General features: G+C 41.5%; 3 protein-coding genes across 9 annotated transcripts in view; 1 reads left to right on the top strand and 2 right to left on the bottom strand.

Moving 5' to 3' along the window:
• Positions 1-345: 345 nt before the first annotated feature.
• On the bottom strand, positions 346-1452 carry trsn (translin). The gene is made up of 5 exons (XM_017251229.3): positions 1295-1452; positions 1156-1243; positions 994-1090; positions 816-931; positions 346-760 (listed from the first exon to the last, which is right to left on the bottom strand). The coding sequence occupies exons 1-5, from the start codon at positions 1367-1369 to the stop codon at positions 429-431; spliced, it is 708 nt and encodes a 235-aa protein (XP_017106718.2). The 5' UTR covers positions 1370-1452; the 3' UTR covers positions 346-428.
• Positions 1453-1471: 19 nt separating this feature from the next.
• Positions 1472-2846, top strand: Pef (penta-EF-hand domain containing protein peflin). The gene is made up of 4 exons (XM_017251230.3): positions 1472-1623; positions 1683-1899; positions 2110-2253; positions 2322-2846. Exons 1-4 carry the CDS (start codon positions 1615-1617, stop codon positions 2546-2548), a joined length of 597 nt encoding a protein of 198 aa, XP_017106719.1. The 5' UTR covers positions 1472-1614; the 3' UTR covers positions 2549-2846.
• Positions 2822-19491, bottom strand: part of lola (longitudinals lacking) — a 62528-nt gene continuing 45858 nt past the window's right edge. The window contains exon 6 of one of the 7 annotated variants that reach the window (XM_017251205.2): positions 2822-5276. In XM_017251205.2, coding sequence (XP_017106694.2) covers positions 3964-5276 — 1313 coding nt within the window. In that variant the 3' untranslated portion in view covers positions 2822-3963. Of the gene's footprint in view, positions 5277-7639; positions 8639-8848; positions 9390-10802; positions 11810-11998; positions 13507-14911; positions 19373-19491 lie in introns of those variants that run through there. The other 6 variants (XM_017251217.3, XM_017251218.3, XM_017251207.2 and 3 more) reach the window with 6 other exon arrangements.

Here is a 19491-nt window from a genome sequence, read left to right as displayed (position 1 = left end):
CCGAACGAAGTAAGCACAATTGTTGCGCCGAGTTAACGTCAAAACCGAAACGGGAATAAACTCATACTCGGCTACACTTTTCAAGATTTGTAATAACACCCACTGTAAATTGATTAGGTAATCTCTTAAAAAATTACTTTTACGGGTAATAAATTCAAGTTTTAAACGTTGCCCCAAATGCATTTGTAATTCCCAGGTGAAGAGTCAAGTTGCGTCTTCGAAGTGCATTTGCCTTGCATAATGAAATATTACCATAAAATATAGGTCAGTAATTTGGTTTATAAAGACTACCACAATGGAATGAAAGATATTATTATTGAGATATATTTTTACGAATATAAACATCTGCATTGAATGGAACTCATACTTCATTTACCAAAACTCGTTTCTTAAATAAATGGTCGCCTTATTCTACGTACAAAACGTTACTATTCAGATGCCGGCACTGCCGGTTCATCCTGTGTCTCCTTCTCCTTACTAGACAGACCGCGAATGCTCACATCGTATACAACTTCCTCGATCTTTTTGACGTCGTACTTCAAGGCATCGAAACGCTTGCGCAGGCCGTCGTTCTTCAGATTCAACAGGCGAAAGCCCGTGTTCAGGTCCCCAATAAAGTGGGAAATGTTAAGAGGGCGCTCGTAGTCACCCATGGTCACCGAATTGGTCGCGAACCGAGAGAGCTCAGAAGCCAGCTGCAATATGCCCAGCAAATAGTCCTCGACATCCAGGTGGAAGCCATCCGCGTGGTTAGTTTTTACTGTTGACAAAACTCAGTTAATAAATACTACAAAAGAAGTCTACTCTCTACTTACAACCAAGCACTTCGGCGACAGTTTCGCGCGTAACCAAAAATCCCGCCTCCAAGTAAATAACCAAAGCAATGATGAATATCAAGCGTTGGGTGATGTACGTCCAGTGGTCGGAATATCTATAGAAAGTGGAGCATTAGGCACCCACAAGGGTAACTATTGTAAATGGTTTCTGACTCACCGGTAGTACTGACCAGGTGGCACCAAATCGGCCAATTTCTTGTACTTTTCGGCACAGGCCTCGAAATGTTTGCGGGCAGAACCACATGCGCCACTAACTGCGTTTAAAGTATTTTCATTTAATAAAGACTATATACAGTTACTTTGACATACAACCACTTACTTTGACTCAAATCGCTGTGGATAACCTGTAGTTTGATTTGCGCTTCCTTGGCAAGTTGTTCGATTTCGCGCACTACAATGCGAATGTTCTGAAAGAACTCGATTAAGAAAGTTTACCATTAATTTTGGGTTTCACATACCTCCCGCAGCTCCTGCTCATTGTCTATGTACTTTTGGTAGTTCGAAAAAATGTCCATATTCACGAAATTCGACATGATGATAAATAAATAATGTTTTTAGTTTCTGCTTGTTTATGCCGGTCTAGAGATGCGCGCGAAGCGATTACTGTCAAAATACTTCGCAGTCGGCGTAAAATCAGTGTTGGCTAATGCTGTACAGGAGACAGCAAACATTTCGTGTCACGATCCAGCTGCCAGCTCTAGTCAATTCCCATCACTAACTGTATTAATTTTGTTTAGTCAATCAGTCTCCAATTAGAAATAATCAAACTCGTGACGAAATGTCGTATGTGAGTAATAAAATGTACAAAACTGAGTCCTACATGAGTCTAACATATTTCTCCTTCAGGGACAAGGTTATAATCCGTATGCCCAACCCGGAGGCTATGCCGCTCCGCCCGGAGCATTTCCGCCACAGAACGCCCAGGTGTCTCCCCAGGCGCAGCAATGGTTTGCCATGGTGGATCGCGATCGATCCGGAAAAATCAACTCCTCGGAGCTGCAAGCTGCTCTCGTCAATGGGCGCGGGGACCATTTCTCGGACAACGCCTGCAAACTTATGATAAGTAAGCGAAGCAACTGTGACGTCAATGGGCAGGGACTTTTCATGACTTCCGTGTTGCCTGTTTTTGGGTACACATTTAAATATTTAAATGGCTCACACATGGGTATTTGTTTAAAACACCTGGGGTGCACTATCTCTGCTATGTTTACCCTAAGTTTATGTGATGTGTTTATCGCTCCCTATGATTAATTTTTTCTTTGGATTTACTCAGGTATGTTTGACAGCGATGCCAGCGGCACCATTGATGTTTATGAGTTCGAGAAGCTCTACAACTATATCAACCAGTGGCTGCAGGTCTTCAAGACCTATGACCAGGACAACTCGGGACACATCGAAGAGCAGGAGCTGACCCAGGGTAACTAACCAGTTGATCACGTTGGATACCTTGTATTAATATTCGTTATATATCCCATTTCTCCATAGCCTTCACCCAAATGGGTTTCCGGTTCACTCCAGAATTTATTGGTTTCTTGGTAAAGAAGAGCGATCCGCAGACCCACAAGGAGATATCCGTGGATCAGTTCATAGTGCTTTGCGTGCAGATCCAGCGCTTTACGGAGGCCTTCAGGCAGCGCGACACCCAGCAAAATGGAACCATTACCATTGGCTTCGAGGACTTCTTGACCGTGGCCATTGGCTGCTCTTACTAAACTGAACCTACTGTTGGATAGCTACTCCAAGGGAAATCCACACTCTTGCACAGAACAGAGCTCTTAAAAGAATTACTCATAATTCCGTTGGTGGAGCATTTTAAAAATTTTACGGTGTTTGATAGCTTTTACGAAATGCATACTTCTTTAAACAGTCAAATGGCAATCTCCTCTCACTATCAGAATCCAATTTCAAAAGTATTTGTTAACGCAGTTCGACTTCATCATATAGTACAAAGTGTCTTGCGCCTAAAAATAAAGTATACACTCATATTTGTAATTTAAAAGTAAAATATAATCGTGTTTTATTTAAAGATTAAACATTGTAAAAGAAATATTAATAGTACAAATCGTGTCTTGTTTCAGCAGTCACACTGCCCTACAGAGTTCCTGGTAATCGTTGCGCTCCTTCCATCGGGAAGTGAGCTTGTGATATGCAGATATATAGGAATTATAATCATCTTAAGTATACAATCGTAAATTCATGGTGGGCGATACACATGTGACGGCACAAAAGCTTATCAGCTAAGATACAAACATCAATATCATAATAAACATTAGTCGTAATAAGTGTTTTGGTTTTTGGTTTGGGAATCGTATGGTGTTCCAGTATTTTTGGTCATAGGTGTATAATTTGTAAGATACATAAGTCAGTCTTAAGGTCCATAAGTATATGAAACGAATGTCTTCAGGGGAGGAATATTTTGTTTCTTTTCCAAATAATAATATCGAAAATAATCTCAACCTAAACTAAAATTCAGTCGTAAAAATCGATAGAGGAGATCGAAAAAGGGGTGGATGTCCGCCTTTGAGAGCTTGTTCAAGCCAAGTTAAGAGATCGTAAGATTGGCGGAAAAGCGCTTTCTGGGGCAAGAAGCTGGAAAATGTATCGGCGTTGGCCAGGAGTGCTAACCTAATACTTTTCTGGACACAATGATTTGAATCTCTTAGTTTTTAGATAACTTAAAAAAACAATATTCGAGTCTTTCTCAAGATTGCGGCATAAAAGTCCTATAATAATCATAAAATCGTGTATAAAAAATATATAATTGTCTGGCTCACAATATCAAGGTCGATCGAGGTCGACGAAAAAATGCTTTTGCTTTCGATTGTAAAATAAATTCCACGTTAGCTGCTCTCGCTCGAGGCCTTAAAAACTAGTTTGATTGATTGCTTGATTAGATTGGTTTACAATTGCTTAGAATACATAAATTACTACAAAGTAAACATTAAATATTTGGGATGACACATGAATGACAAGAAATAATAATTAGAAATTGACAAATTAAAAATCTCTCCAGTTCTTCGTCTTTCCTTTTTTTTGAGAATTTAAAATTAAATGGAAGCTTCACACGGTCGCCATAAAAAGTTTATGATATTTGGTATCGAGTCCAGAGTGCCATGTTGTCCGGCTCTCACTTATTGCAGTCGATGATCAGCTTGCCCTGGGAGTCGTCCGACAAGGATCCGCCGCTCATGGTAGTATCGCACTTCATCGAGTACTTGGAGCGCCTCTTGCTGGGCAACTGCGGTAGATCGGTGTGGTGCTTGCGGACATGCACCCCCAGGTTGCCCCTCTGCTTGGACTTGTACGGGCAGTAGGGGCACTGGTGGGACGGCTCCTTGCCGCCGCACTCCACGTTCTCGTGCCGGCGCAGGGTCGACTTCCAGCGGTACTTCTTGCCGCAGTGACGGCACTCGTACACCGGCTCTCCGTCCAGTCCGATGCCGTTGGGACTGGTAGTGCTGCCATTGCTGCTGCTGCCTCCGTAGTCGCTAAGAGAGAACTCCAGGTTACGGAAGGCCTGGGCCTGCGCCTCCAGAATCGAGTTGGCCGATCCGCCATGGTTACTGGCACTGAACATGCCGCCCAGTGAGTTATGGCCGAATTTGGCGCCACCGCCGGCGCCCTGATCCATCAGGTGTATGTCATCGAAGGCATGGAAGCGGCCCTCATCCTCGTCCTCTGTCGAGGAACCCGGCTCGTTCTCGCACTCAGAATTGCGGAGATCGCGCTCCTGTTGTTTTCTTAGCAGGTTCTCTAGTATTTTCGTGGGTGTTATATCGCTGGCCACTCCGACGTCGCGCTCCTCCTTGATGCGACGATGTGGGGTCTGCTGGCGGAGGATCTCCTGGACGCGCAACTGCTGCTGGAAGCTGTGCAGGCCGTTACGCATCAATGCCTCGGCAATGACGGCCGCCTGAGGCTTTTGGGCAGGCGCCACCGGGGGTTGGCCCGCTGCCACAGCACTATTGGCCACCAGCACCGAGGTGGGTATGGCCGTTATCCCGGTACCGGGAGATGCCGTCGCCGCCGCTGCGTTGATCGGGTATTTGAGCCTTGGATGAAATGAGGCGGCGGTGCCAGCGGCTGCACCCTGTGACCGCATCATTTCATCAGCATTCAAGTTTTTTGAGGCCGTCTCGGAGGCGGAGCCATAAACGGCAATGGCAGCCACGGCGGAGGGCTCCAGAATTTCGCCGGAAGTAGGCGACACCTGGCCGTACTTACCGCCGCCGCCGCCCATCTCGGCCTGATCTGGCTTGGGCACCTTGGCCGACTTGGACTTGTAGAACTCGAAGAGCATGTCGGACACCTCGGATACGGACAAGCGCTTGCGCCGGGACCCAGGCAACTGGATCTTCGGCTCATCCCGCTGCTTGCCGTTGAGGATGCTGCGCTGGAAAGTGGCCACATCGGGGGCGGTGTTCTCCTTCCTGCTTAGATCTGGAAAATGAAACATAGTCGTTGATTAATTTTAGTTACTTAAATTGGTTGCTTTTTTCAAGAATCTTTTCAAGAAGTTCCTTCGGTCTGAGCTTTGTCGAACGTTTTGATGGATCTGTGAGCAAATGAAAAAGCAAGTGAAAGTTCTCGGGTTGCTGGGGTAAAAATCAAAAAAATAATGTTAGAAAATATTAAGGTGAGGCATGCAATTAACTAAAGTTCCAAAAATACTAAAAATAAGCAACAAAATAATTTTCAAATAAAACACAATCCAATGTATATATTTTTAAATTAAGCAAACAAAAAAAAACACATAAATATAAGTTTTATTAATTTGGTAATCACACTGTTTTTTATTTATTCATTATTGAATTCTTTTCTTTTCTTGCATAAAAAAAAAACTCTTTTTTTGTGGTGATGATGGATGATGATGTGGTGGCATGATGTGTTGGTGGTTTTTTGTATGTGGTGAGTGGGTTTGTGGGAAACCGAAACCATTTTTAAATTGTAACTCATTACCTGAAGAATCTAGAAAACAGAGAAGAATAGGTTAGCGGGTTGCTTTTCGATCAGTAATGGTTATAATATTCTAGATGTTTCTTCAGGCACCTGTAAATTACAAAAAAAAAAGATTAATTATGTGATTTTATAATTTTTTTAGGGCAGGTTCTTGGTTGCCGTGTTTTGGCTTTGCTTTGCTGGCTTTTCTCAGCTTTTTAGTCACTCTTTAGGCTTTTAGTTTATTTGTTATTTAATTAAAGCACCTTTGAAGCTTATTCAGCTTTCTGTGGCTTTTTAATTTGCATTTTCACCCACGCACTGCACCAGCCAAGAAAAGCGTCCACACGGCAACACAATCGAAACTGCACTACTAGTCCCAGCTTACGGATATTCAATTTTTCAATTTCCAATCCAAGCCCGAAGCCGAGTCCTAAATCCGTCGAGTCCCTAACGCAGCTGCAGTGGAAATTTTCAGCCATCTCTCTCTAACTTAGATAAATCTAGCAGTTCGTGTGTATCTGTATCTGTAAATGTAAATGCATCTGTATCTGTTGCGCAGCAAGTGTAGAGCCTGCCTGCTTTTCGTTCGTACCGGATCCTTGATTTATTTTTGGGTTTTTCTACCTAACTCAACAGTTGTTGTTGCTGGTCTCCTTTTTCATTTTCCGAGCGGAGAAAACTTTCTCCCACTTAGAGAGAAAGAGAGTGAGGGCCGAAGAGAGCGGGGGATTTCCAAAGCGTAGATACATATAACCTAATGATCGTGTTTATGTTTACGCCCAGCTTCCGGTGGTGTGTTCATGTTTGGATTATGGGGACTGCCACGACACACCAGATGCATCTGTTCGATGTTCAAGGTCAGCAAAGTGGAAAAGTTAAGGGCGGCTAGTCGGCGCTCGAATCTCCAAAATGTATATACTAAGCAAGCAGAGCGCTGCTCATTCTCAGCATTTCCAGAATTCTCTCTAAATACACAAAATTATCCGACGAATTTCCCGGAATGGCCAGACAACAGCTTGAATACCAGGCCTAGGAACTTGTGTGTTTTGTGTCCTTTTCGGGCCAGGCTTTGCGAAGGTAAAGCCCAAAAGAGAGACCGATTGGCAGGCAGGCAAAAAAGGAAAATTCGGGAAAGATCACGTGGGAAGCCCGACTGCAAAAGCCGCTGTCTGGCAGACACAGATACAGATACAGGATACGGCAGGACTGCCCAGACACTGGATACACAAAGCAGGCAGCCAGGCAAAAGGGTCGTGGAAAGATGAAAACTTATTTTTAGAAAAACTCAGCGATCCTGATTTATGTGTGCGCAAATGTTTTCCGAAAACGCATTTGTGTGGGCGAGATACAATCGTTGCGGAGAGCGTATCCGAGAGATACAGCCCGACAAAAGGAGCCGTGAGTACAGTTAGCTTGTGGCTGGCCGAATCCCTACGGAATGGTTGTATCCTTTTCGCACTCCCGGCGCACTTTGCTCTTGAATTCGACCAACAACCATTGTTATCAAAACCTGTTTGGTTAAAGGATTATTATGAGTCCTTTTTGGCATCCTCTGATTGCTATCTACTCGTTGGAAATCCCAAATCCAAATGCAATTTCTCCAAGGATAACGATGTACTTGCCTGCTTTTGTATCTCCCAGACATTCTTTTGTTTAAAATATGTTTGCCAATTACGATTAACTGAGAATGAAATAAAAGAAACAGAAAAGAAAAATGTTAAATAAATAAAAAGTTAATAAACACAAAAATACTAACCTTATCAAGGTTTTAAATTCTCCAAAGATCACTTTAAATTAACTAAAAATTTAAAATAAATTAAACAGAATATTAAATACTCCTTATTACCAAAAAACAATCTAAATGGTTTAATATTTAGTATCCATTTATTAGAAATACGTATAAAAAGTTCTTAGATTGGACCATGTAGTATCTGTTAGACCTCCTAAAGTATTTAATCTATCATAGCTATCAAAAATATTTTGAAAGACTATTTCAAGGCAACTAAATGCTTTGCTGAATTATTATTTTAAGTTCTTAATATTCTCTCTTTAAAGCCCTCTTTGCGATTCCTACCTACAAGTGTATTTTTGGGTTAATATTTGTAAACCTATTATCTAAATGGTAATTTTAGAAAGAATTCTATGATTTTTGGTCTCTTCATTTCAATTTGGTAATATTTCTTTTATGGTAGTTCCAGAATTATTTTTGATGGAATCGTAGAAAAATAGTTTAATTAAACAAACTTGTGCTGCTTATCAAAAATATTTTAAAAAAGGTGTTTTAAGGCGCATGGTGAGCTAACTATTTGGCATTATTTCATAGAATTTGTATCTTTAAAGTTTAAATATTCAAAGGCTATTAAGATTCCATCAAACTAATCTAACATGATTTTGAAGATAGGCATTTGTATCCTAGTCATGGGCTTAAATGAGCACCGAGTGCTCCTTGCGCATGTGCTCGTTTAGGAAGGCCTGGGATCGATAGACCCTGGCGCACAAGGGACATCGGTTGGACTCGTAGGTCGGCGATCTCTTCGAGCTCTGACGCGGCAGCTTCGGGCCAATAATGAGGCTGTTGGTGTCCATGATGCCGCCCATGTTCTGGACGAGGTGCTGCAGCGAACGGGCCGTTGAAATGGACGCCAGCTGCTGGAGGGCAATCATGGCGTCCGACGTGGGCGGGGCGGTGCTCTTCTTGGAGCCTTTGGCGCTACCGTTGTCCGCCGCAGGCTCCTCGTTCTCGCTCTTTGGCTCGGAACTTTCGCCGGACTTTCGGGTCCTTGGCCTGGAAATGCTAGGATACTCCGATGCAGAGTCCTGCGTGCGCAGATTGTACTTTCTTGGAGCGGAGGGGCTGGCAGCTGCAATGAGAGAAAAAATCATGGAAAATCAAAATAAAAATTCAAAATCATAAAGGACAAAACAAAAAGCAGAATGAAATGAAATTTAAGACTAAACATTCAGCAAAGCACATTCACGTCCATACATTCGCACATTATTTACAAATTGAAACTTAGACTTAACGAAAAAAAAAGGGGAAATATTAATAGATTTTAATAAAAGTCTATGACTTCAGGATTTGAATAGGACAAGAGTCTCTCTTGCTTTTTTCTATTTATTTACAAAATCAATATCTTTTTGGCATTATTTGTTTTTTTGCTTGTTTTTCTTTTTTTGGCATCAACGAGAACTGGTCTAAGAATAAATATATCGTGTATTCTTCCAATAACAAAACTTAAATGAATTCAGATTCTTCGTGCTCCACTTTGATCTCCGACGTGTACAGAAACAGGGGCTCGAGATCGGTTTCTGACGCGACGGTGGGCTCCACCGGCAAGTGCTTTTCCGCCACCGATGCCGAGTGGCTCCTCTTCCGCTTCGATGACTTCGATGTCTGCTTGAGCACCGGCTCCAGGAGCAGCTCGGCGTCGTGGAGCTTCTTGTGGCGGTTGAGGTGGGAGCGCCGCTTGAACCACTTGAGGCAGAAGTCGCACTGGAAGCGCTTGAAGTCCTGGCACTCCTCCCGCTGGTGCAGCATCAGGCGGCTCATGGTGTTGTAGTAGCGTCCGCACTGGCACAGCAGCTGGTTCTTGGGGCCGTGGCGCACAAAATCTGGAGACAGACGGAGAAACAGAAACGAAAACAGCTTTGGTTTAGGCCATTCCATACAGAGAGGCTAGTCACACAAACAATACAAGTTATTCGCGAGTGGGTCTAGTTTGGTCTGAGGTGAGAGCATGGCGGATGAAATACAACAGATTCGTTTCAGTTTGACATTTTTATTGGCTGATAATGATTGGACTACTTAAGTGCTAGGCGAGTGCAATGCAAATGTATAGACCTTTTTCTTGGCGCCGGTCCAGGGCTCTCATCTTCTGCATCAAGTCCTTCCGTCATCCAGTGGGTTTCCTAGAAAAAGAAAAGCATATTAGTTCTTGTCTTTCCTCGGTTTGGGCCAAAACGACTCAATAACTCTCCCCTTTCGTTTCAATTGTAAACATTTATTTATTCGTAATTATAGTACTCGTTTCATATACATGGTAAGATACGCAATGATTGGGCTGTAGGTCTTTTAAAACGTCTCTAGGTAATGGTTGAGTTTAAAATACTTAATCTTACACTTGACTTTGAGCTGATTCAAAAATTTGATTCTACTGTTTACTAGTTTTTATATTGTAATTATATATTTTTGAGCAATTCAACTAGAACTTGACTTGACGGTTTGTGTTTCGAAATTCTTAGCCTAATGGGTTTTAGATTACACTTTGAGATCATAACTTTGGCTATATTACAAACAGTTTACGGACTATCCCGAGGGTTGCCCAGAGAATCCCAGAGATCTTAAAAAATACAAGATATACAAGATTTCATTTTGGTCTATAATAATTTTAACTAAACAACTTTTCAGGGAGCTTGGAATCTTTTTATAAATACCTCAAATATTGAGACTTGAATACTCCAAAGGTTGTTGATATTTAGGGCCGTTTTCTTAGATGGTTTAGGACGGTTTAGGTATTTTTTAAATTATCATAAATTGTCATAAGTTCTACATTCAATTATCAACTAATTTCTTACTATTAACGAAGATAAATAATAGAGAGAATTTTAATAATTCCTTGATTTCTCGAAACTCAATTTATCTTTCTAAATTTTTTTTTTAATATAAAGAAAATTGATTTTAAAGGCCCTTGACATAATGTTGGTTTAATTTTCTAAAATAATAGACTAGTTTCCCTGCATAAATTTGGTAAAAAATAGTGTATTTTGAAAATAGGATTCTAAATTGAAAAAATCAGTTGGAACTATAGCATTTATCTTAATAGTTTTTTCAAGACTTTTAGGATTATTAATGTTTAGAAAAATTAGTGGTTTGCACTTTGAAAAGCACTCTTTTTCAAATACATTTGAAAGCCTCTGGAAAACTCCGAGATCACCCTTGGCAATTGAATACATCAAGTAAGATTTGAGGTCATCACACATTATGGTAACTCACAACAACAAGTGTTTAGATGAGAATACTATCGCTACTCCATGCTAGGCCTAGTGGCTAAGGATGGAGTCCCCGGAGTCGGCGTGCTTCTGGTTCATGTGCTTCCGCAGATCCGACTTGTACTTGCACTTGTGCGGACAATGGGGACACTTCAGGTTGGGCTCCACGCCGCACTCGTAGTTCTTGTGGCGCTTCAGAGAGCCCTTGATCTTGTACGTCTTGCCGCAGACGTTGCAGGCGTACTTGCTCTCGTCCAGCGGATAGTCGCCAGAGACATGCTGCAGGGTCATGGTGGTGGTGCTGGCCGAGCTTATGGTGGTTGTGTGGTGCAGGTTGTGGCCCTCCAGAGCGTACAGCTTGTCCGGCTGTAGCTTCTCCACCACGTAGCCTTCATCGTCGAGCAGCTGGTCCTCCTCCTCCTCCTGCTGGTGGTGGTGATGCTGGTGAGGGTCATCGTCACCCTTCATGGCCGCCAGTTCCAGTTCCCGCTCAGCCTCGTCCGCATCGGTGAGGAGCAAGCCCGTCCCGTGGTGGTGATTGGTGACCACTGTGGCGGTGGTGGCACTTGTGACTACATTGTTGCTGTTGTTACTGTGCGGCGCCATCGTAATACTGGATGTCCCGTATTGCATTACGTCGCGGAGCAGCATCTTGTCCTCCAGCCGGGAAGTGTCTATCTTGATATATTCCTGTCTGGCCGGAGGATGCTGCTGGGGCTGGGTGTGCTGAATGGTCAGCTGCTGGCGTGGTGCCGCCGGATGCTGTTGCTGCTTCACAATCTGAATGGTGGTGGCCTGAGGCTTGTGCAGCAGGCTGGTGGTGTTCGTGTTCGTTGTGGCGTTCTTGGTCAGGGCAGGAATTGTGTACTGTATGTTGCCCACAGGGTTGCCCAAATCGTCGGGCGGGAGTTCGACCACCACGGTGGCGCCTGTTAGCAGCCCGGAGCCACCATTGCTCAGAGCTGGCGCAGAGCTGAGGGACTGATTCGGAGTAGCGTTGGCAATGGAGTAGGGCACCGTTTCCAGGATGGTCCAGTAGCCATCTGAAATTTCAGATTGGAAAAAAGTAACATTTTTTAATTAATCTTATACTTTATAGTTATGTTTTAATATTTACTTTTTAAGCATTAAGTGTGGGTTTGTGTGTGTAACTGCAGGGCCATCCAATTTGAGGGTTCTGGGTGTATATGGGGTTTGAACTGATATAATTTGGCTGAGATTGTAGACTGGTATTTTATGATTCGTACGCTTTATTCTTAAATCCTTGCGTTTACAATAGGTATGTATAAAAAATGTACACAAATTCTAGCATTGCTCTTGCTCTGCTTCGTAGAACACCAATAACTATAACTATTTTATGGGCGTATTATATTATCGTACTCGCACTCGTACTCTTCTTGTTTCTCTATGCAGATTTTAAAAATTATAACTGAGGAATATATATGCATGTAGTGTAGTGTACACTGTACAATATAGTATAGTATGTGTGCTTGAAATCGTGGCAAACTAATGGCGCTTTAAGTCTTTGATTGCTTTGCTTTGCTTGGCGAAGCCCTAAACGTTGGCAAGAATATTTGAGTTTTGAGAACACCAACCACAGGTAGTACAGGTATTACGGGTAGTACCAGTAGTACCACTAAGACTAAACAATTAAGTTTCTCTTTAAATCTTTATGTACGTATAAATAAGATGGTCTTGGACCAAGGCTTCTAAATTATGTATATTTTAAAGTAAAACTCAAACATCAAATACAAAAGAATTCAAAAAAACGAAGATAATATTTCAAAACGGAATGCGCTCATAGACAAATAGACAAATTTAAAATGAAAATTTATAAAAAAAAAACAAATGTTTTTTAAGTAATTTGTGCAGGAATGTGGACCAGCTATTGCCACAGAAGTTGCTAGGATCGGTAGGATTCGGTTGGTGGATAGATTGACTTATTGGTTGATGGTTTGATTGGTCGCTAGACTGATTGGAGGTAGCTACTATTTTGGACAAGCAACTATTGTCATTATTCATTTGGTAAACATTTCACATTACGCCTCTCGAATATATTTCTCTCTTCCCGCCTGATTGATTCCCGGACCTCCGGACCCCTAGCCATCCTCGTCGTACTCGTCGTCGTCGTCGTCGCTCTCCTTGTAGACCGGCACCGCCGTGATGGTCAGGTCCGGCGGCGGCCACATCTCGGACCATGCCACCGAGGCCCGTTCCTCGGCGTCGTCCGGGTCGACGTCCTCCTCGTCGTTGCTCAGGTTATCCTCGTTGCGTATCACATACAGGCTCTCCTCGTCGTCCTTGGACTGCTCGTACAGCATGCAGTGCTTGCGCTTGGCGTGCCGCAGGACGTGGTCCTTGCGCCGGGAGCGGTACTCGCACGACACGCACTTGTACTTCTTCTGCTTGAGGCAGTACTTGCGCACGTGCTCCTGCAGCTTTTGGTGCGACTTGTAGTAGCGACTGCAGTGCTTGCACTGCATGAACGAGTCCCGGGAGAGCCCTCCTCCTGCACTGGAATTCGGGCCGCCACGGGCGTGGTTGCTCTGCTGGCCGCTCCCGGACGTGGTGGTGTTCACCTGGCCAGTGCTGTTACTACCACTGCTGTTGTTATTGTTGTTGTTGTTGTTGGTGAGATTGTAGCCATAGAACTCGTCGCTGGCATTGGCACTGGCGTTGCCGCCGCTCGTCGTCGAGGTGTCCACCCCCAGGAGGCTTCCCAGGATGGGGTAGATGTCTGCTGGTCAACACACCCACAAGGACACAACAAGAACGGAAACAAAAAAGAGAGGGGGGGAGATAAAAACCAAAGGATAAATTAATAGTAATTCAATAACTAAGCAGACACTAACTTAATATAAAATAAAATGTATTTCAAAGGAAGAATGTATAAAACTTAGTGTGTTTGTTTCTAATACCCAAGAAACGCTGATGATGGATGTTGTTGTTGAATTGGTGAGCGTGGGTTGTTGAGTGGCGAGTTTGGAGTTTGATTCTTGTTGGTGAAGTTTTTAGCAGCGGTTGATGAGGTGTTTTTTGGTTTATGGTGATGAGTTGGTTTGGATGACACAATCCCCAGAAGAGTTACATTTATGCACCACACAAACAAAAGCCACTCAAGCAATCTCTAGACAAGAGCCTCGGTAAACATATATAATGTATATACAACGAAAAGAATGATGAGTTACGGATAATAAATCACAATTTGAGTGTGGTGTTGGTGTGAATTTCAGAAACTACAACAATACAGCAAATTAAATTACGTATGTTTATCATTTATATATATTTTGTTTCTTGTTTCGCATTTAAAACTAAGCTCAAATCACTTTTGGTACAAAAACATCGATTGATGACAAGGTCTCTCTCCGCTCAGGGATTCTTCCGTCTTCCCACTTGAATCTTCCATTTCCATTCCACCTAGAAAAAGAGAAAAATATATATTAGTTTGAGGTTTTTAAAGCAAATCGAAATCAATACTACTGGGAGCTCGGGAATTCCTGCAAAGAGAAAGATGATGAGGATGAGGTGTCGGGTGAATATTTCAAAACAGCATTGAAATCCTTTGACTTTTTTTCTGTATATATATTTTTAATATATATTTAATTTTAGTTTTTATTTGTTGGTTTTTGTTTTGCCTGTTTACTTATAACAATTAAATCGTTTTAATCTTTTAACATTTAAAATAGTTTTACAAATTGTTGTTTAAGGCGTTTTCTCGGCTTTATACACAAATTACATAATTAGATTTACTCTGAATTCGTTCTAACATTTCGTCGTTTCATTTGAAATCGGTTTAAGCACACTTTTCATAGTCTAACTGGCATTTTGAATGTCGTTTGTTTGTTAGATGTTTGTTTACTCATCGCTTTCATCATAAACATCGATGTCTATGTTCAATTTGTTAATCTAGATTGCAGTGCAAAAAGCAATGTGATTCATATATAATTTTATATAAATATAAATGGTTTTCAATTTTTAAACATTTTTTTTTGTTGTATCGCAACCTATGGTACAAACATTTCAACTCGAATCGGTTTCTATAATTATTTTTCGGCGCTTGCATTCATTTTTTAAACATTTTTAATTAGCTATTCGTGAAGCGTGCGTTAACAGCAATCAACATTCATATCTCACTTTCTTAAATGTTTTTCATTTTTTTTATTTTGTGTTAACTTAGGTCTAGGATTTACTTTTGTTTTTATTGTGTAGGCGTGTGTGTATTTAATTCCCCATTTGAATTATGATTAGTTCTTGCAGCTATTTTTAACGGAAATAATATTGAAACAAAAACGAAACAAAAATCAAACATAAATATCAGATTTCCCTAAAAAACATATTATTTTTTTTTTTAATTTTTATTGTTTGTGTTTGTGTATGTGTGTTGTGTGTGTGCTTGTGTTTGAAAAGAAAGCCTTTCTCACGTCCAAAACCCAACCTATTGCCCACCCACTTCTGCTCCGATCTACTCGTTTTTCAATCCGATCCGATCTGATCTGCGCTTCATTTCATTTCAATCACAATTAATCACATCGATTCCTTTATATGTTTGTATGCTTGTTTGTATCTATATATTAGATATTTTTCGTTACATATAATTTTACATTCACAGCTCCTTGTTTACAACTTTTTTTTTTGTTTAATGTTTTGTGTATTTTGTGTGTTTTTTGGGGTGTGTTATAAATCTTTGATATTGTTTATTTAACAGAATTAATAAGGATACATGTTAGTAGAAATAGAGTTATCATCTGTGTTAGTACAATTTCTCGAAAAATATTTCTTTATATTTTATTTTAAGCTTGGGTTGCCAAAAAACAAATTCAAACTCACATATATATCTATTTTTTCCCATATATGTAAATTCTCAATTGTTTTCTTTTGTGTTTGTGGGGGGTGTGGGCTAAATTGTTTTTTTTTTGTTTTGTTAGTAAATTTGTTTGTTAATCAAATTATATTGAAATTTATCACATGCTTTCCTTTAAATTTTAACTATACGACTCGAAAGTTTCGCCATTTTTGGACCAAAGAAATTGCTGGTATCGTGTCTTGAATTTTCAAACAATTTTCGTTTAGATTTTTGGTTCATTTCGAGTCCATCACATGCGCTGTTGATAAATTATAAAATAGGCATAGTTTTTTCTCTTGTTGTAACAAAAAATCAAATGTGTTTCACTTAGTCACTTAGAAAGGTAGTTAAAATTAATATTTGTATAGATAAATAAGAACCACAACCTTAGAAAAAAAACGGTTAAATAAATCGCGTTTAGATTATTACAGATTACAGATTACAGATTATATAAAAAAAAACGGATACACAAATATGTGAATTTCGTGTAGTGCACTTTGTTATTTTATATTTAAGGCCTAACAAAATGATAAGCAAACTTTCTACAGACTGACTAGCGCAAGAAAGCGATTATAAAATATACTTTATTATAAAATGTATGGATCAAAAAGCAGTTAGCCAATCGAGTTATTGTTTCCTCTACAAATGTACAACAAATTTAAAATTTTTTTAAATTTAAAATTTCCTCACCTAATTCGAATACTGACCGATAAGAATTTTGTTTTTTGTTTTCTTTGCAAAATTGAAACAATTTTTATTCGTACATATTTTGTGTGGATTTGTGCCAATTTGTTGCCTGTTGTTTAAATATTTTTTTTATCACATTTTTTGTGTGGCACAAACTTGAAAACTGACAACAAATAACGGTATGTTGCGCCCCATTATGTGGTTTTTTATGATTTTTTTAGTTGTCAACAATTGATTTTTTTTTTATGAAGTACCTAAGCAAGTTTGTTATACATTTAAGCTCTTTTTTCATTTTTCCTTTTTTTTTGTATACCAACAATTATCAAAACGTTAATTCGTGTTTTGTGTGTTCGTGTGTCTGAATGTGGGTTAAACAAAAGCTCATCAATATTATATATCTCCTATATATATACCATATATAATCGTTTCATAACTAGACTTCTTCTTCGTGTAACATTTCATGTTGCTTCTTCAATTTTGACAAGTGTTGTAAATTATTTTTAACAAGAAAAAATATACAATTAGGATTACGATTAATTACAATGAGGACTATATTCTTTATATCACATACCAATTTATTTTTCTGACTGTGACTCGATGCGAGTTCCCCCAACCCGTTAACATTGCCAATTCCTCCGAAACTCTACCATCCTACCTCTCCGCCTCACGCACTCACTTTAGTTTACGATTAATGTTATTTAAAAATAATTAATAACTGATTTAGTTTTCCTTTGTTTTGTTGTGGTCTATCCTCGCAACTGTTTGCCTTGTGTAGGGGCGCCTGAACCCAAAGCCACGCTAATTTTGATTCTCCTTGGTTTTTTTGGTCAAATTAAAATTCCCGCTATCACATATCGTGGTTCGTAATTAACAAATAATTTAAATTTAAAAAAAAACGTTCATGGAATGAGCACAAGATAAATTAATAAATTGTTTTGCTTTTTGTCGTTTTTGTTTTTAGAAAAAAGAGTAGACAGAGATCGTTGAGTTGTAACTACTAACTATAATTGGTTAAACATATGGATAATCCTTTATCATGCATTCCGGTGGCCTTTGGGGGTGCGTTCCTAAGCAAACTTGTAGCAACCTTCACTTTCAAACGGTGTGAGTTTGTGAATATCTCTATATATACCATATTACATAAAAAACGAACGAAATTAGAAATTAGAAACGTGAAATGGTAAAGAACGACGCTTGATTTCTTTCTATTTGTTTTGCTGTGGTGCCCGTTTCATATTGCACATGCTCTGCCAATTCCGATTTGGGGTCTTAACTTAAGCTCTATATACACATATATTATATAACTCTGACTCTTGACTCTAGACTGCTGACTTCTGACTTCTGACACCTCACTCCTGACTCCTTACTCCTGACTGTATTATATCATATTCTTTTATTTTTTTTTTATTTATCCTTGAAGAACGCGCGAGAGTGACCTGCACTAGAAATTACACTATAATTATGTGAATGTTACTTTTTTTTTTGTTTTGTTGCTGTTGCTGTTTGTTGGCTCTGCTGCTACAATAAAATGCATTTCTTTTCCCCATCATATTCCCCATACATTTTCACCACAATCAAGAAAAAAATTCGTTGAGATCATTGAGTTTGCCTAAGGATCTACCCACAGATATCATGCAACATGCGGTGGCGCCTCAACTCTCGCGCGCCCCTCCTCCACCTCCTGACTCTGACTGACGCTGACTTTGCCAATTTCCAAACAATGTTTTTTAGTTTTTACTTTAAGGGAGCCAAAAAAAAAAAACTAAATGTTAAATTTGAATTTGTTAGATTTCCCGCTTGTATATACAAATAGTTACGCGTTAGTATTACTTTTAGGCTGATACTTCTATATAGATAACTGTATGTGGGTGTTAAAAAAACGACTATATGTTTCAAGATCATTTGGAAAAGATTACATAAAACCACGCTCTGGACTGGACTGAACTGACTCGCTATTTCTTCTGGATTCTTGTTTAGGACTTGGGACTCTGACCTGGCGCTACACTCCGATTCTCAAACCTCATTCAAGCCCGCTTCTCGCTCGGATTGGTCGGATGCTCCTGGAGTGCCTGGCGTCGCCGTCGTCGTCTCGGTTGTTGATGGCCTTCGTCGGTGCAGCATTTGTTGTATCATCGATGTTGGTGGGTGCGCATGTGCAGCACGAGATTGTGTTTGTGCTTCGACTTCTTGTGACAAATGGGGCACTCGAACTTCGGCTCCACCCCGCACTCGAAGCGCACATGCCGGTTGAGGCTGTGGGGCCGGGCATAGGTGTTGCCGCATCTATCGCAGGCATAGGCTCCTCCGCCGCCGCCGCCGCCGCCACCGCCGGAGGAGGTGTTTCCTCCCACTCCGCCACTGGACACTCCTCCACCGGTGCCAGTCCAGCTGGTAGGTGCTGCTGCTGCTGCCATTGCTGCTGCAGCCGCCGCTGCCGCCGAGGTGGATGCCCCGCTTGCAGCGCCTCCTACGACCACGCTTCCGGCACCTCCAGCCGCTCCGACCACCGAGGCACTTGTATTGTTGACTGTCAGACCGGCTGCCGCTGCTGCAGCCGCAATCACCGCGGCGGCACTGCTCGTGGGGTCCTGGCCAGCGGCGGCTCCGGTCCCGGAAAAGATCAGATGCGGCCGGGCGCGGCTGGGGGGGTGATGCGTCCCGTGCTGCGACGACTGCTGCTGCTGGTGATGATGTTGGGCTTGGGAAAGGTGGTGGGGATGATGACCCAGGGCCAGGGCAACGGCCCCGTCTTGGCTGGCCGCGGCCAGCAGAGCCTTGGTCAGGTCTATGCGCAGGTCGCAGGGCTCCATGCTGTCCTCGTCGTTGCTGTCGTCGTCGTTGTCCCCGTTCCCGTGGCGCGGCTGGGCCTTGGGGACCATCAGGTGGCCGGTGCCGTAGGTCGGAGTGGTCCGGCCACTGTCCATCCGCTCGTGCTCGTTGTGGTCCTCCAGGCCGCCGGTGCCCGGCTCGAACTTGATGACTCCCGGCCCGGGAGTACCGATGGGACTCGTGTGGGGACTCGTCTTGATGCCCAGCAGGTGGTAGCTGCGGTGGACTGGGGACAGGCGGCCAAAGTCTGTGGAGATCAGGTCAGAGTGCGAGAGAAACAAACAAAAAATAAATTATTTTAAATCACTTTTTAAGGTTTTTTTCGAGAGGTTCTCTCTTTGGTTATCACTTTTTTTAATAGAAATT

This window comes from Drosophila bipectinata, chromosome 2R (genome assembly GCF_030179905.1).
Source record: "Drosophila bipectinata strain 14024-0381.07 chromosome 2R, DbipHiC1v2, whole genome shotgun sequence".
Lineage (NCBI taxonomy): Eukaryota > Metazoa > Arthropoda > Insecta > Diptera > Drosophilidae > Drosophila > Drosophila bipectinata.
The sequence above is the reverse complement of the archived record's forward strand: the minus strand, read 5'-3'. Positions and strand labels throughout refer to the sequence as shown.

Coding starts and splice junctions, on each gene's coding strand:
- trsn (XM_017251229.3), bottom strand. CDS start 1,369: ATGTCGAATTTCGTGAATATGGACATTTTTTCGAACTACCAAAAGTAC. Junction 932..993: donor CCACCTGGTCAGTACTACCG/GTGAGTCAGAAA, acceptor CACTTTCTATAG/ATATTCCGACCACTGGACGT. Junction 761..815: donor TGTCGCCGAAGTGCTTGGTT/GTAAGTAGAGAG, acceptor TTTTGTCAACAG/TAAAAACTAACCACGCGGAT.
- Pef (XM_017251230.3), top strand. Junction 1,900..2,109: donor CGCCTGCAAACTTATGATAA/GTAAGCGAAGCA, acceptor GGATTTACTCAG/GTATGTTTGACAGCGATGCC. Junction 2,254..2,321: donor AGAGCAGGAGCTGACCCAGG/GTAACTAACCAG, acceptor ATTTCTCCATAG/CCTTCACCCAAATGGGTTTC.